The following is a 17,288-nucleotide window of genomic DNA, read 5'->3' on the forward strand; positions in this document are numbered from 1 at the left end:
ATCTCTTATTTTTCCTCAGCGAACATTTATTCTTGTAATTTGTAAAAGGTGTGCGGTAGACATCACTAACTTTTTTGATTGTCTTTGTTTTAATTTGCCATTGTTTTAAAGGTATGGGAAATGGTAGATTGAGCCAATGATGAAACCAAAACTAGAGTCTGAGTTTTCTGTCTAGCATATTATTGTACTTTTATATTCGTCGTCAGAATTTAGAATATTAAGCACGAAAATGGGGTACTTGTATATAGTTTGGAATGTATATAGAGTGACTTGTTCGCATGTGGAATTCAAGTATGCCTTTTCTCTACAAAATCAGAAAAAGATTAGGTGAGATTACTCTGGATTTTCTAGGCAAAAAGGTGCCAATTTATGGAGCCAGAGCAACTAGCCATATATACATATAATATATAGGTATGCAAATGTATATATGTGTGTGTATGTATATATATGTCATATGAGTTTAATCAACTTTTGTTAAAAGTGAAATTGTTAATGGACAGTTAATGAGATTGAAAATAGAAATAGCCATATAAAAACTAGCAAGATTAAGATAAAGAAATACTATCACAGACCAAAAAAAAAAAAAAAAAAGTGGTGAGCAGAGCAAATTCTACCTTGCCCAGAAAATTCTTTTTTGATGTTATCTTTTTAAATAATACAACTTCTTCAATCATTACATTTTTATTGCTTTTTATGATTCTCTTATCCCTGCCCTCTCTCATTCATAATAAAGGCACCTGAAAGGGACCGACAGTATGAAATGCAGGGCAAATATCGCGAAATCGCTCTGATTTTAATGATACGCTTACTGACTACGTACAGATGTGTGATGTCTCTTTGTTCCGAATTGTGTGTGTCTGTGCACAGGTGACAGTTTTGCAGTATTTACATTGTTAATCTTACATGCTTTCCTTTTCTGTTTTTGTTTCACGTTAGTTTTCAATGCTTTTGCCTTAAGGAGGGTTGAGCAGGATAATAATGATATGGTGTATAATGTTAATTTTTAAAAATTTAGTGTTTATGTGCATTTTCATTTTTCATGGCTAATCTGATTATCTAGATAAAACAAGACTTAGTCCCGTTTAGGGGACATTTGCAAGGAGCGTGTCGTAGATAATGATTTGGCTACAAGCACTTGGTTTATTGCATTGGCACTTTCTCTGAGCGTGCTGTCCATTGGACACAGGAAAAGCAAACGTTCCATAAAGTAGTCACAAAATCTATACTTGCCTCATTCCTAAAACCCCAGTAAAGCTGTATGTTTGAAAAGATGATTTTTTTAAACAACCAAACTATAAATGCAGAGTCTTAACTTGGTAGAACCTAGTCTAGTGTTTGTTGTTTCTTCTTCTTCTTCTTTTTTTTGATTAAAGGCCTGGTTGTTTGAGATTTACATAAAATGTTGACAGTCGTGTGCAAATCATATGTATTCGGTGCAAACCTCACTGTATTCTGAGATGATCTGAGGGAGCAGCAATTTAACTTAAAAGGACATTTACAATTCTTTTACCACAATTAAGGCCTAGCTTTTCAGTCTTTAAATTATGTTCAATTATAGTTTAATGGAATTGTGAACTATAAAGGAAAAAAAGATGCAAACTCAATTTAAGTATATACATTTTAGCCATGAGTGTTTTTGACTGGAGTTATAAAAATAGACTTCAGGTCTTTCAGTGGCAATGTAGTGTTCTAGACTCCATATGAGAGAATAAACACTACTGTATTTGTAAAGAGGGCCTTGAATGATATAAGGCACTCTTTTTTTTTCTTTTTGAGACCGAATGGGGCAAATAGTAAATTTTAATAGATCTGACTGAAAAAAAATAATTCATTTAAAAATGCTAGTTGCCAAAATGAGAAGGACTCTTGATATAAACTAGTGCTTTAAAACTCCTCTGAAATATGTAGATTATTGTATTACTATTTACAGAGTGGGGAAATGTCTCATTTTTAAAAGAATTCTTTGAAAACTGACAATATATTAATTTAGTTTTAGGAGTAAATTATCATTGTTTTCTTAAAAAAATTTGTCAGTATAGAGGAGAATTCATTTAACTGTGTTCTTAGGAGATAGGTCATGGTGATAAATGATGTGCATAGGAGAAATATTGATCATCTCATATTTGGCAGTATTGCCTATGGCTGTATTGAACAATAGTACCCAATAAGAGGGAGCCTGCTTCTGCTCAGGTTACTTATTGTTGGGGACAAGATTAGGCACTGGGAGGAGCGCATCTGAAATTAAACTATTTAATTTAAAAATTTCATGGTGCTTAAAGCATATTTACCACTATGATGATACTCCACATAATATGCACTGAATATATTTAAAGGAAATTACGTTTGTCTTTATCTTGTCTTCCTAATTAAAAGTTTCACACTGTAAAATAACACCTACCAGACTCATTGCTGAAACAGCCATTTAAGAGAACAAAAAATTTGCTTTAAGAATTATAACTACAACTTGTTAAAATCATGTTGGGCATTTTAACAATAAAACAGATATTTTTATTTTATTTTATTTTATTTTATTTTATTTTATTTCATTTCATTTTATTTTATTTTATTTTATTTTTTTGCTTTTTTAAAATTGAAGTGTAGTTGATTTACAGTGTTAGTTTCAGGTGTACAGCAAAGTGATTCAGTTATACATAGACATACATGTGTACATTTTCAGTTTCTTTTCCATTACAGCTCATTACAAGAAATTGAATGTAATTCCCTGTGCCGTACAGGAGGTCCTTGTTGTTTTTCTATTTTATATGTAGTAATGTATATCAAAACAGATATTCTTTAACCCTAATCGTATTCTAACTAATGAATGACCCTTGACATTGTGTTTTCAATTCAGAGTTTCTTAGAGCAGTGTTCTTAAATTGGATTCTATCCCTATGAAATAGGTATTTTGAGTCACATAAATACTAAGTGAAATGTCATCACCATTACCATCACCGTAACTGCTGTTGAAGACTGGGGGCAAGCAGTCCAAATAGCTTTGTGCATAGTGTAAGATGTGCCAGTCCTCTCCTGTTATTTAAGAAAGGACCACTAACCAGCAGCATCAAACACGCCTTGCTTGCTCGCAGCTCTGGGGTTCAGGAGTCCAGGCACTGGCCTGGGCCACTGGGCTTCTGCTCAGTATCTACAAGACTGAAACCATGGTGCCATCTAGCCTTGAGTCCTTTCTGGAGGCTGCTGAAGAGTCTGCTTCCAAGTCACGGATGTCTCTTGTGGCCTCGGGATGGAGTCCCCGCCTTCCTGCTAGCACTCAGCTCCCACACCTTCGGCACCTGGCTGCTTCTCTTTTCAAGGCCAAAAAAACACAGCCTTTCCCTCCTGTTGAGTCTCTCTCCCACTGTGAATTTGTGAGTTTAGGAGGAACCCAACTTCCATTATGGGCTCACCTGTTAGGCGAGGCCCACCCTGCAGTCTAGCTTTTGATTAAGTCAGAGTTAACACACCTGATCAGGGGAGTTACAGCCCATCCTCACAGCTCCTGCCCTCTCTGGGCAGGGGTCATACACACGTGAGGGACATCAGGGTCACTTAGAGTCTGCCTTCCAGAGTGGGAAGTGAGATTTTCAGTGTGAAATCAGAGTTTAAAGTAATGAGTAGGGAAATTGGGCACTAGGGAATTCTTTGGTTAAAAGGCAGTTATGTTGGACAGATACACAGTACTATGTATAAAAGAGATAAACAACAAGGACTTACTGTATGGCCCAGGAGCTATATTCTGTGTCTTGTAATAACCTATAATGGAAAAGAATCTAAAAAAGTATATATATAAATATATAATAATTGAATCCCTTAGCTGTACACCTGAAACTAACACAACATTGTAAATCAGCTACACTTTAATAAAAAGTGAGGGGGGATTAGGGTGTGGGAGTGAAAGCATTAAAGAGGAAAAGGCAGAAAAATATAATAGAAAAAAGAAGAGAGAAGAAAAATGTACTTTAGTATAAAATGTCATATGACTGAAGAGGCCTTAGACAAGTCTTTATTACACAGTTTGATGGGACATGCCTGAAAGGAGAAAATAAAATGAGAAACCTGTCATATTTCTGGAAGTAACTATGTGTTTATTGAGACTGGATGTTGGGAGAAGGACAAATAAAGGAAAAAGTGGTGTTTATAATATAATATAAAACAATACTCTTTATCTCTCTGTAATTACTGCAAATACAACGTCCACTATCATAAAGTGTATCTCTAAATCATGACAACCAAAGAGGTACTCGTAGAATTTAAAATTGTTGTCCCAACATTACAAGTATATGAAAGTTGCACCAAAAAAAAGGCCCCATTGGGAATTATACCGTGCACCTGTCTTCAACGTCTGGTTTAGGACTTTTAAATTGTTTTAGAGATTGAGTAAAAGATTGTTTAAAACTTTTTTTAAATGGAATTTAGCATACTTAAATGGATTGGATTTTCATGGCCTGAGAGAGTGTAACTCTCTTACTTCTTGGATTTTCTTTGTGCAGATAAAAAGCTGCTCATTTTCCATGTTTTGTCTCATTAACTCTTAAGTGGCTGGATATATGAACACTTTTCTTTCAACAATACCAATTCACCCTTCCCCTCATCTCTCCCCAACAATCTAATCAAAAGAGAGAGATCATTAACATGAAGTTGTTAACAATGTAGTTTAGCATTTTGCAGAGCAGAAGGTTGCCGTGTCTAATAAACTTGGAAGCTATTTTATACTGTAGTCTCCTCTTAGAAATTTAAAATTCATTTGAGCTTTTTAAAGTCACTGAGAAGTCCTGCAGCATTTCTTATAATTTAGTATCTTCACAGAGTGCTGATAGTTCCCTTACAACAAGGAATTGAGACCATTATTTTGATCCCATTTCTTTTTTCAAGGTCATTTAAAGGTTGGGATCATCTGGTAATTATGGTTCATATGAAACTTGGGGCTTGTATTGGATAACTTTTTTCAGAAGTTAGTTTGAAACCCATAATTTTTAAAATGTCTAAGTGTGTGTTCATGCCTGTGTTTTTACTTTTAGGAGTACAAGATCCCCAGCATGAGCGAATTATTACTGTGTCTACTAATGGAAGTATTCACAGTCCGAGGTTCCCTCATACTTACCCGAGAAATATGGTCTTGGTGTGGAGATTAGTAGCAGTAGAGGAAAATGTGTGGATACAGCTCACATTTGATGAAAGATTTGGGCTCGAAGACCCAGAAGATGACATATGCAAGTAAGTTATCACACTCGAAATGCCCGCAGAGTGTAACAACTCTTACAGTCTTTCCAGTTGCTTCACTTTGATGATGTGATTTTCAATGCCATCTTTTGTTCTGTTATATTTTTCTGATGAGCCAAGAAATTTACAGCCTTGTTTATGGTATGTTTCTGTCTACTTCCGAAAATAATTTGAGGTGATGTGTGGTCAAAAATACATATAGAGTAAAACAATTTAAAATAAGGAATAGAGGGGGGAGGGTATAGCTCAGTGGTAGAGTGTCTGCTTAGCATAGCATGCACGAGGTTCAATCCCCAGTACCTCCATTAAAATATACATGTAAATAAATAAACCTAATTACCTCCCCCCCAAAGAAAAAGTCAAAATAAGTAAATTAATTAATTAAAAAAAATAAGGAATAGAGAATTAAAAAGCCACGTAAAGGGATGCAGTGTGCCAGAGTTACCGTTAGTGCCCACAATTTTACGTTTGAGCTTCCTCATAACCAATTCAATAAAACAGATAGTAAATTATTAAAAGAAAAAGCAGTATGCATGGATACTTAGAGTACCCACAGGTACACATATAGATAAATACACATACAGGACGAAGAAGTTTGAATATTTCATCACAAGGAAGAAACACACGTTCTGAAAGCAGATTTAGGAATGTCAGCTGACATTCCAGTTGGCCAGGTAGAAATTCACCGTAATTCTCCTAGAAGTGCTCACGAACCAAAGTCAGCTAGAGCATTTCACCCGGGCAAAGGACCACCTGCCGCATGGCATACAAATACTACTCCGTAAACCCTGTGTGCATACACTTGTCAAGGTTGGGCGGTCTCATGGGAGACTTTGACTTCAGTGGCATTTGTGTATCATGCAAATATTTTCCCTGAGCTTCTCTGCAGGGTTCTTTATTTTCTCTTTGGTATACAAGTTCAAAGAGAATTTTCGCTTTACGGTGTATTACAGATAAATATTTTAGTCCAGATGAAATAAACTTTATACTTGCTGTCACCATAATTTGTATCCTGACCATTTATATAGCGAGTTACATTGTGTTTCAGTTTCTTCTTTCTGTGGCTCTGCAGCTCAGGTTATTTTTTCCCTTACATGTGTAACCTTAGCCTTTGAGAACTAGACGTTGTCCTAGCTGTTGTTAGAGATGGTGTTTTCCAGCCCTTCATTTTATAGGTGAGGACACAGGGGCCAGAGAAGCCAAGTGAGCAGCGTGAAGTCTCATTCATGGTTTCTAACTAAACTGATTTTCAAATCCGTTTTCCCCACAGTGCTGTAGATAGTTTATCACCACGTTAAACCGCAGCTCTTGCCTTCTTGTCATACGGAGGGTCACATAATCCTGTCAAAATTGCCAAGGGTCTGAGATTTTGCCCTCCCCGCAGAGGAGCAGGTGAGCCTAGCACGGCTGCATGGACGCCGACCGCAGACCTGAGGCTCCCGGGTCATTGACAAGGGACTGAGGACAGCACTCGCCAGAGGACCAGTGCTCTCTGGTCCCGTCCCCACAGGTCCGGGCCAGGAGGGCCACGTGGCCCCTGCGCACCTGGTGGTTTACGTGGCAGGAGAGGCAGCACTGGAAGTGCATGTGTGGGTGACTGTGATGCATTTATTAATTGTCAGATGATAAAAAAAAATAAACTGTCGTACAGAATGCCTCACCTCACGTGGGACTCAGCTTCACTCAGCCTGAGACTCAACCCCAGAAAAGTGGCTCTTCCGATAGTTCTGAGATCCCTTTCCTTGTGCCAGCCTGAGAGCACCTGCTTCTCAGTCCTGCAACACAATCATTGTCCTGACTTCCCTTTTTGACTCTGTCTCCTGATTTTCTCTATTTTACCGCATGTACGGATTTCCCTCTGTACTATCCCATGAAAAGTAAATTACTTTTTGCTTGCTTTGCGTGATCCGATGGGACCATGCTGTGTGTTCACTGTTGTGACTTGGTACGCATCTCAAAACAAGCAGACTAAGCAGTACTGTGTTTTTCAGTTCACGTCGATGTGGATAGCTTCCATCTTCTGTTTTCCCTGATGGACAGTGTTTTGTTGAATAAACAGGCAGTCTTTCTGGAATCTTCTACTTTGATGAATCTTTGGCTTGTTTCCAGTTCTTTCTCCAAAAGTGCAAGGAAACGTTCTCGGAGTCTGTAGCTAAGAACAGTACTGCTATCTTAAGACATTAATACTTTTCAGCTTTACGAGGTGGAATCAAATTATTTTTAGCAGTGACCAATTTACACTTCTACCAACAGTATACAAAAACTTGTTTTCCTGCATCCTCCCCAACCTTTTCATCTGGCATTCCTCTAATTATGGGTAGTGTGGTTAAGTGTAAAATTGTGCCTCAGTGTTAAGCTCTATCTATTTTTTCTTATGACTAATAAGGCTGAGGATTTTTTCACTTTGTTTCCAGCTGCTCAGATTTCCTCCTCTGTGACATGCCTCCTCATGCCTTCTGCTCAGTTTTTAATGGACTCTCTGGTTATTTAATAGATTATTTGGAAAAGAATTGACATCCTTATAGTAATGACACTTCCTGTCCTTGAGAACTTTGTTTCTCCTTTTATTCTGGTCTTTATTGTCCATATGGTTTTAAAATATTCTTTCTAAGGATTTATAAATCTTTTATAAAGATGTGGTGCATCATTATTTGCATTTATTTCTTTGGTTTTTAATAGACTGTTGCTAAAGTCCCTTTTTGAAATTGACATTTCTAATCGTATATTGCTGATGTATAGAAATGCAGTCGATTCTTAGTATCGATCTTCTGTCTAGCGAACTTGCTAAACTCTTTTACTTTAATCATTGTTCTGGCAGTTATTTTGGATTTATGCAAAAAAATCATGTGGTTTGTGAAAAAGATTCTCTCTGGCTTTCAGTTCTTTCACTCTTTTTCTATCTCTTACTAAGTTGTCGATTGCATTGGGACGTATCTCCAGCTTCTTCCTGGTTTTAGAGTTTGCTTCTCTTAAAAATCAAACACTTTAAAATTTGGAGTAACTTTAGATTTACAGAATGTGGTGAAGGTGGCACAAACAGTTTCCATGATGCCATGTCCCTCCGTGGCCACATCTTCTGGAACCAGGACACCTTTGCACAACCACGGGGTTAGTGTTCACACAGTACTGTTAACTAACCTACACACTTTCTTCAGGTGTCAGCATCTTTCCCCTCCCTGTCCTTTTTCTGTTTCAGGAGCCTCTCCAGTATGAACATTGCATTTAGCCTCTCGCCTTTCAGTCTCTTCCAGTCCGTGGCAATTTCTCTTCCCTTGTATTTCATGAGCTTAACACTCTTGAAGAGTATTAGTCAGGTATTTCGTAGAATATTCCTCAGTTTAGGGTCTTCAGAGGATTTCTCATGATTCCCCGTGGGTGATGAGTTTGGAGGAGGGATGCCAGATCGGTGAGACGCCCTTCTGTTCATAGCATAGCGGAGGGTGCCTGCTGTGAACCCCGCCTACCCTGATGCTGTTGACTGTGATCCCTTGGGCAGGGCGGGCTTCTCGTCTGGGGAGGAGTCGCAGTCCCTCTCATGAGCTGTTGTTTGGAGACAGGTAACCAAGTCTAGCCCACGTTCAAGGAGGTAGTGGTTAAGTTCCACCTTCTGGAGGGGGGGATATATACAATCTACCATTTGGAATTCTTCAGTAAAGAAAACTGTGCCTTCTCCTTCCCTCCCTCCCCCACACTGTCCATCCTTCCTCCTTTCCTTCCTTTATTTCTTCCATCATTTATATCAGTATAGACTCAGGGATATTCATTATATTCAGCGTGTTATAATCCAGTGCTATTGTTGTTCAGTTTGTTGCTGAAATTGTTTCACCTTTGGCCCCTGGAATTTAAAGATTTGCTGTTTACATACTGATATTGACTAAGAAGATCGATGCAGATTTTCTTACTATTTGAAGTATATGATTTTCTTGTATTATTTGTTCTTTACCTACGAGGCATTTTTCCCCCTTTGAGAAACATGTTTTATTCTTTTCATTTTGCTTTCAAAGGTAAGTTACAGACATGATGAGATTTTACTTCATGAACTAGGAGATTTCCAACCAATTGTCTACAACAGTGTCACGTGCAGGAAATGTAACATTAGTATCGAACTATCACCAGATACATAGTGGATTTTCCAGTGTTTCCCATGATCCCAAAATGTTACCACTTCTTTATTTTCTTTTTCTCCTATTATGTTTTGATTCAGTAATTGACCATTGATTACGTTCAGTTATTGTAACTCTTTTGTTGGCTCTCTCAACACTGCTGTTTTCTTTGACCAGTCCAGCCTGTTTGTCCTGCAGAACATCTCTCAATTTCAGTTTTCCCGCGTATGTCTTCGTAATTAAGCTTTGCTGAAAGATTCTGGCCGGAATGTTCTCGAGGGGATGGGCGCTCCTGACTGACTGCTCAGAGTGTTGCTTATTGTATTCTCGGTGACACGAATTTGCTTTTTCTATCCCGTGTTAGATGCGTCCTGCCAGTTTTGATAATGTAGTATTTTAATTTTGTCACTTGAGGATTTTAATAATATCCATTGTTTTCTTCTTTTAAACCATAGATCATATATAGGAGCATATTGTTTGGTTTTCTACGTTAAATTTATAAGGTTTTTAAAATGCATTTTTACTATAGATTCCTAAATTAATTGTATTTTGGATAGTGAATACGGCCCTTTGTGATTATCTGAAAGTTAAGACTTGGCTTCATTTGCTTCCATTTTTTAAATTTTCCGAATGCGCCGCCCTTCCGCTGTGGGCGGCACCGTCGCCTGATGTGCGGGTACCTCACTTTTTGCACTTGTGCTGATGGCGGCATCCGTATCTTTCCTGATGTTGTTTTCTTCCTGATACACCAATTACTGAGAGAGACGTGCTAAAGCTTCCTAACAGAGGATAAGTATATTTATCAGCTTTGCCTTGTAGGGTGTAGGGCTGTCAGTTTGGGTTTTTATGTTTTTAAATCGTGCCGGTTGGTGCGTGTGAGCTCAGAGGTCTGAGCTGGTTTACTCATTATTAATGTTTTGTTTTTACTTCAGAGTGTATTGTGTCTGATGTTTGTGTAGCTGCAGCAGGTGATTGTGGTTGTTATTTGCCTGGAAATCTTTCCCCTGTTACTTTCAACCTTCCTGTGTCCTTCGTGTGTGTGTGTGTGTGTGTGTGTGTGTGTGTGTGTGTGTGTGTGTGTGTGTGTGTACGTACGTGCATGTTACTGTGTGTCTGTGTGTTTTGGTTGTCTCTTGTGAGAAGAACATGAGAAACATTAAAAATGCAACTAAAAAAACTTTATAGTTTCACTTAGGAACTTACTCCAGAACATTGATTCTTAGTATGCATATTTTATTTTATTTTATTTTTTGGAGTTTAGTCAGTTTCTGGTGTACAGCATCATATCTCAGTCATACATATACATACATAAATTTGTTCTCATATTCTTTTTCACCATAAGTTACTACAAGATATTGAATATAGTTCTCTGTGCTATACAGTATAAAGTTGTCGTTCATCTATTTTATATATAGTAGTTAGTATCTGCAAATTCCAAACTCCCAATGTATCCCTCCCACCCCTTTCCCCTGGTAACTATAATTTTGTTTTCTATGTCTTTGAGTCTGTTTCTGTTTTATAAATAAGTTCATTTGTGTCATTTTTTGGTAAGATCCCACATATAAGTGATACTATCATATGGTATTTTTCATTCTCTGTCTGGATTACTCCACTTAGAATGACAATCTCCAGGTCCATCCATGTTGCTGCAAATGGCATTATTTCATTATTTTTATGGCTGAGTAGTATTCCACTCAGTAGAAATCAGTATGCATATTTTAGGTTGAAGGCTGGTATTTATTTTGCCCATTCCGTTTCTGCTCATTTTTCTGATTCTCTGTTTCTTTTCTTGCATTGGTTTAGTTTCTCTTCTTACCCCATTTTCTGTTGTGCTAATTTAGAAAGTATACACCTATTTCTGCTTTTAAGTGGCTACCTTGGAAATCCACGTTGAACTTAATATCTAGGGCGAGTTCATATCTACCCACCTTCCCAGATACAAAATCACCTGAGGGCGTCGGACTGCTATGGGAAGAGCCCTGGCCCAGCTCACATGCCCTGCTGACAAGACAGGGCAGAGTTTACTGCTCACCGCGGTGACAGGGAGACCACCGGACAGCCTTGGGGAGTCTGGGGTCGGGAGCGGGACCAGATTTTCTTGAGGATTTGAAGTTGGATTTCAAATGCTTTGTATGTTTTGATGTCACAAGTTAAGCACGTGTTGTTATTGTTTCGTGTAATCATTGTTTCTGTAGCTGTACCTCTGTGTCTGCTTTTGGTGCAAATGATTTCTTCTTGCGTTTTGGAATTGTAGGGGTGGGATTATTTTATTTCTTTAAGTACAGTCTTCAACTTCAAGTGAAAGCCTGTTGGAAGTAAATACTCAATTATTTATTTGAAAAGTTCTGTGTTTCAACTTCATTCTTAGAAGTTGGTCAGACTCAATATGGAATTTGGGGTTCACTTTTATTCTTGGAAGTTGGTCAGATGGGACATGGAATTTTAGGTTCATCCTCATTCTTGGAAGTTGATCAGTCTGGACATGGAATTTTAGATTCATCCTCATTCTTGGAAGTTGATCAGTCTGGACATGGAATTTTAGGTTCACCCTCATTCTTGGAAGTTGATCAGTCTGGACATGGAATTTTAGGTTCACCCTCATTCTTGGAAGTTGATCAGGCTGGACATGGAATTTTGGGTTCACCCTCATTCTTGGAAGTTGATCAGGCTGGACATGGAATTTTAGATTCACTCTCATTCTTGGAAGTTGATCAGTCTGGACATGGAATTTTAGGTTCACTCTCATTCTTGGAATTTGATCAGACTGGACATGGAATTTTCAGTTCACCCTCATTCTTGGAAGTTGGTCAGGCTGGACAGGAATTTTTGGCTGTGCATTGGTGTTTTTCTCCATAATGTGAAGATGCCATTCCACTGTCTTAAGTGTTGAGAAGTTAGGTCAGATTACTGCTGAGACACCCCCGCAGCCTCCCATTGGGTGGTACATTCAGGGTGGGAAGGAAGGATGGAGCTAGGACCCCGCCCAGGCCCCTGTGTACCACCCGTGGCCCGTGAACCCCTGCTCCTGCGTACTGAGGCTCGGCGGAGACCCACAGGATCCAGAGCATATTTGTCTCACTGTAATCTTGGTGTCTTGTGCCTGTTTGTCCTCCTGAGAACTCTCTTATTGCCCTGACAGTTCAGTATTGCATTAAAGACAGTGGTTTTCTTTGAATCATTTATTCAGCAATTTTTATCGTGCTGTGCCAAGAGGAATTTCACTGCCTTTGTCTACCGCGTGGCTGGAAGCAAGACTGTTTCAAGCAAAGTAAAGTTTCTCTTAACAGGATTCAGCACTCTCAAGTTTAAATTTAAAGTTGATTTTTTAAAAAATGGCAAAATCAACTTTTCTCCATGACAGTGCTAGAGAAATAAAATACAGATGTGCTGTTGCTGAAATGCATCTTATGAATGTAAACTGCCCCATTTTCAGTATTTTTTTCAAGCCTGAAACATAGGAGAGTCTGGAAAATGTGAATCAGTGTTTCAGCTGTGTCTGTAAAAGGACAGACTCCAGTGAGATGTTTGACATTTTCCCCATGGCCCTAGAGGCTTCTCAAATCATATTTTATAAAGAAAGAGATAGAGTTGTGTCTTTCTGCTGCTGAAGATGGATGTTATTACAAAGAGCAAAGCAAGTCAGAGGCAAATTAGGTTCCATTGCTTTAACAGCCTGAGAAGGTGTGCAGGCAGCATGGTGGAGGTGTCGGTGTGGGGCTGGAGCAGAGGGACGGGGAGTGTGTGTGTGTGTGTGTGCGCGCATGAGAGTGCACTTTGGTGTAAAAAATACCGAAATAGGTCTTGTTTTTTAAAATTGTCTGTGCCTGAGTGGCTCTTACATGAGTGACATATGGTGTCCTTAAACGGTCTTATTTTTAGTGGAAAACTTTTTTAAAAATATTTTTTGTTTGTTTTCCTTCTGACCTAAATAATTTATACTTACTATACGGTGTATTTTACAAAGAGAAAGACCGTAAGGAACAGCATTTAAAACCAATCAGTCCAATTTAACATAGTGTCTCTGTCTCACCAAAAACAGCTGACTTTCTTTTGGAGGAAACTCTCATCAGTCCAATGGGGAAAGAATTTAACGATAGAAATGCTAAATACACTAAATGAAATAAACACTTTTTTTTTTAATATTTAGAATTTGAGGTGATCAAAATTGTTCGTTTTTGAAGCCGTCTCTTAGACACTTTCCTCACTTCCTGCTGTTTGCAGTGGAATCCATGTGGCCTCGTTGTTTGCTCATGTACTTCTTGAATTCAAGGCGCATGTTCTGATCACCGTGTGAGGTCGGAGGGGGCTGCGCCCTCAGGTAGCTCACAGTCTGGGGAAAGAGGCAGACGAGTAAGTAGGCAATTAAGATCAAGGCCACCAGCCCCCGAGGATGTTTGTAAACACAGAGCCCGGTCATTACCGTAACTGGCGGCATCTAGATTGCTCTGTTGACCATTCTCTATTTGAGACTTAACTGTGTATCTTACCAGCAACAGTCTCCAAAAAACTGCTGTTCATTATTATGGAGAAAGTGGGTGCAGACATGAACCCACCAGGCAGACCTCAAAGACCCACTCACTCTCTCTGTTTCCCTCCAGTAGCCAGAACGTTCGAGCATAGTGTAGATTTCTTATATCAGCTTCTCAAGGACAGTGCAAGCTATAGCTGCTAACATTTTGAAGGAAACAATTATTTTATGAAAAGGAACAGAAAATATTTCTTAGTTCCGCTGCCATGCAACTGAAATAAAGGGAGACAGTGTTATTTAGCCGGTAATGACCCTTAGAGACCCGTCCGTGCGTCATAAAGAGTTAATTTTTCAAGCCAGATGTTTGCATGAGCCCCTTGTACTGACGAAGGGAGGGAAAAGGCAGCGCTAGTCATGATTGGGCATAAAGGACCTTACCCTTTAGCCCTGAGAGGTCCAAAGGCCTCCCGGGAAGCCCCAGGCCTCCGTGATCTCCAGAACCGGGGCTCGGAGTGCGCAGTTGGGCAGGAATGAGCACCTCTGACTGAGAATCCCAGTCCTGTTCAGATGGAAGAAAAGCTCAGGTGGGACAAAAGCGTCGGTGCCTTTGGAAGGTGCGCTGTGGGAACCCTGACGTAAGACGGGATGAGCTTTGCCTGGTGTTCTCCCGTGTGCCTCCCGGACCCCTTTCCAGGGGTAAGGGGACCAGGTTGGCTTGGAGCCCTGATTATTCATTCCCAAGACTTTCTGAAAGGGCCTGTCTGAGCAGAAGCAAGTGCAGGTGGGCTACCTAAACAGATCACTGCCCTTTTAAGGAAGAAGGGGAGAAAATTCAGTTAAAATAAAATAATAGGTGGGTTTTGGAGGACTGAGCCCTCCAGACAGAGCGAGGCTGGTTCCCGGGAGCAGGCGGGGCTGTGGGGTGTGGCTGGGGGCGGGGCTGTCCCGGGGGCGGGGCTGGTTCCGGAGCCCTTGGGATGCTGGGCTGATGGGTTTGGATTGCCTTCTTTTGCTCTCCGAAGCTAAACCCTTAGTGGCAGACAGAGCATGTTCTGGTCTCTATTATTTTAGATGAAAAATCTGACAGAAGCCACGCAAAACAGATGGAAGAAGAGTTTAAGGGCACTTAGAAGAGATGAAAAGAATTTTATTTCTCAGACACAAAACTTCACAGGTTGATAGTTGCTCAGCCCCACCCTTGGCCTGATTGTTCTCCTCTTCATCTAAGGACAGCACGCACCCTCCTTTCTCACCGTCACCTGCTTCTTTGTTAAACTCCGTGTCGGGGAGGGCGGAAGTGGGGGCTCAGGGACTGTGTGCGCCTGAACTCTCCATTGGGATGGATGCTTTGTACTTCAAAACGCCATCCTCTTGGTCCCAGGGCACAAGTTTTGGGAGGAACACAATAACCAATTTCAACACTGCTGACAATCTAAATGTTTATATTAAAGACAGACCAAGGAATAACTTAGTGTGTTAAGTGGCTGCTCTGTTGCAGGGAAGAGCCGCCTTCCTCATTCCTCCAAGGGTTGGGTCAGGTTCCCACGGGCTCAGAGCGGAGCCGAGGGTACGAGGCGCTGCTGGGTAGCTTCCGGGAGCCCTGCTGCTACAGCCCTGCTGCAAGTGTGCTGGAACAGAATACATCCCCCTACTAGGGAACGGCGTGAGTTGACAGTGGGATTCGTACAAGAGTCACTCTAGGATTCTTTGAGTTTCAAATAATCACAAAAAATTAGCCAGTAGCCGACTTAAAAAGGAAACGTTTGGATCTGTTACTGAATGTTTCAGGAATGGGCTTCATCCAGGTTTTGAATGGTGTCACCCACTCTGTCTCTTTTTCTGCGTCCGTAGACCTGCTTCCCCCAGGGTTGACTTTCTCCTCCATCAGTCCGTCTTCGTAAAATGGCAGAAAAAAACAGAGAAGTGCCCAGATTTTAGCACATGCGGTCTTTGAAAGGGCCAGAACTTTTCCTGCCAAAATTCTCGAAAGAGTTTTGCTTGGCCTGGTTTGAGCCAGGTAGCCACCCCGGACCAGTTACCACAGGGGGAGCTACGAGCAGGTGTTACGGTGCCTGGCGAGATTTGGGTCACCTGCCCATCCTGAAGTGATGGACTGTACTGGTGGAAAAATGGTTCCTGAAAGCCAAACTTTCTTTTCCCATCAAAAGGAGGAAGAAGTGTTGGTGGTGCAAAAATCACCATCCCCAGGATTGCTGTTGAGACCCAGAAGGAGTTAAGGGCAGCTCTGACATGTACACCTATTGTTTTTCTTGCCGGCACTTGTGGCCACAGAATCCAGTTCTCTTTAGAGTGAAGACGTTGCCCTTTCCAGCATCTCTTTTGAGTACAGTTAGCTCAATGTCGTAATTTATAGTTTTGTTATCCTTTGACCTCTGTAGCAATTACTTTTGTAACTTAAAAAAAAAAAAAAAAGGCATTCCCGAGAGGGCTCAAAATGAAGGGTGGGGATCTGACCAAGTCTGAGATCAAGGGACTCTGCCCTTGGCTTAATGAGATGTTTTGGTTTTATGTTTTGAAATGTTCAAAATCAACATTCCAGCCGAGAAAGAATGAGTCGTGTAGCTCCCAGCACACATGTCTGGCTCGCCCAGTGCTGTCTGTTTCAGATCGTCTACCTTTGTCCCGGGGCCTGTCCACCCTCCCCTGCTCCCAATACCACCCTCTTGTTTTGCTTTCCATCCCTGCCCTTCCTGTTTATTGCCCAGGTATTACTTTCCCGCAGTGATGCAGCAGGAGTTTGATGGTTTTTGCAGTCTGCGAGGATTTGGGGAGTATTTAGGTACCACCCAGTGCCAGGTCTGTACTTGGAGTTGCTACCGTGTCTTCCTTTGGGGTGATGGTGGGATCTTCGGTTTGACTTTCCCACTGGCACAGTGATACACATGGGCAACTTCTGGGACCAAAGAAATGCCCATATCACTGGCTAGCTAGCTGGTTATCTTTCTGTATCTTTTTACCCCCAAAGAAAAACCACCCAAGATCAATATACAGCACCAGAGTAACAAAGGACCTCTACGTGTATGAACCTTAAATATACTGTTATAATTCTGCACTGGCCTCTCACTCCTAAACTTAGTGTTTTATGCAGTTGAAAAAGGCAAAAACCAGCTATTTGCTTTTTGTTGTTGTTCGAACTTTGAAGACAGTGCATTGGAGAAACGTACCTTTTCTCCTTTCTGGAGTGCTGTATTAATATAGCACAATTATTACTGGTTTTGTAATTTTTCCTGATTTTGCCCTTCCCTGACTCTTTAAAAAAACGTTTCCTCCCTCCACCCAAGTGTTGAACTTGATTGTACTGTTGGTCTGTTTTGAAATGCGTTGCCCGGTTTCTCTTCAGTGTTTCTGGACGTAAACTCATCTTGGTGATAAGAGCATGGCTGTTCCAAATGCCAGAATGACTTCTGACTATTCCAAGCTTTCCACTAAATATATTTTATCTGTGATTAGCCATTTGACTAACAATACTGGCTAACAGA

At 40.3% G+C, this 17,288-nt stretch overlaps 1 protein-coding gene across 4 annotated transcripts in view; it reads left to right on the top strand.

Annotated features, from left to right (window-relative positions):
• Positions 1–17,288, top strand: part of PDGFC (platelet derived growth factor C) — a 187,893-nt gene that overhangs the window by 103,090 nt on the left and 67,515 nt on the right. For all 4 annotated transcript variants that reach the window (XM_032466172.1, XM_032466164.1, XM_032466183.1 and 1 more), the window contains one exon: positions 5,016–5,211. In XM_032466172.1, the coding sequence (XP_032322063.1) occupies positions 5,016–5,211 (196 nt within the window). The remainder of the gene's footprint in view (positions 1–5,015; positions 5,212–17,288) is intronic.

This window comes from Camelus ferus, chromosome 2 (assembly GCF_009834535.1).
Source record: "Camelus ferus isolate YT-003-E chromosome 2, BCGSAC_Cfer_1.0, whole genome shotgun sequence".
Taxonomy (NCBI): Eukaryota; Metazoa; Chordata; class Mammalia; order Artiodactyla; family Camelidae; genus Camelus; species Camelus ferus.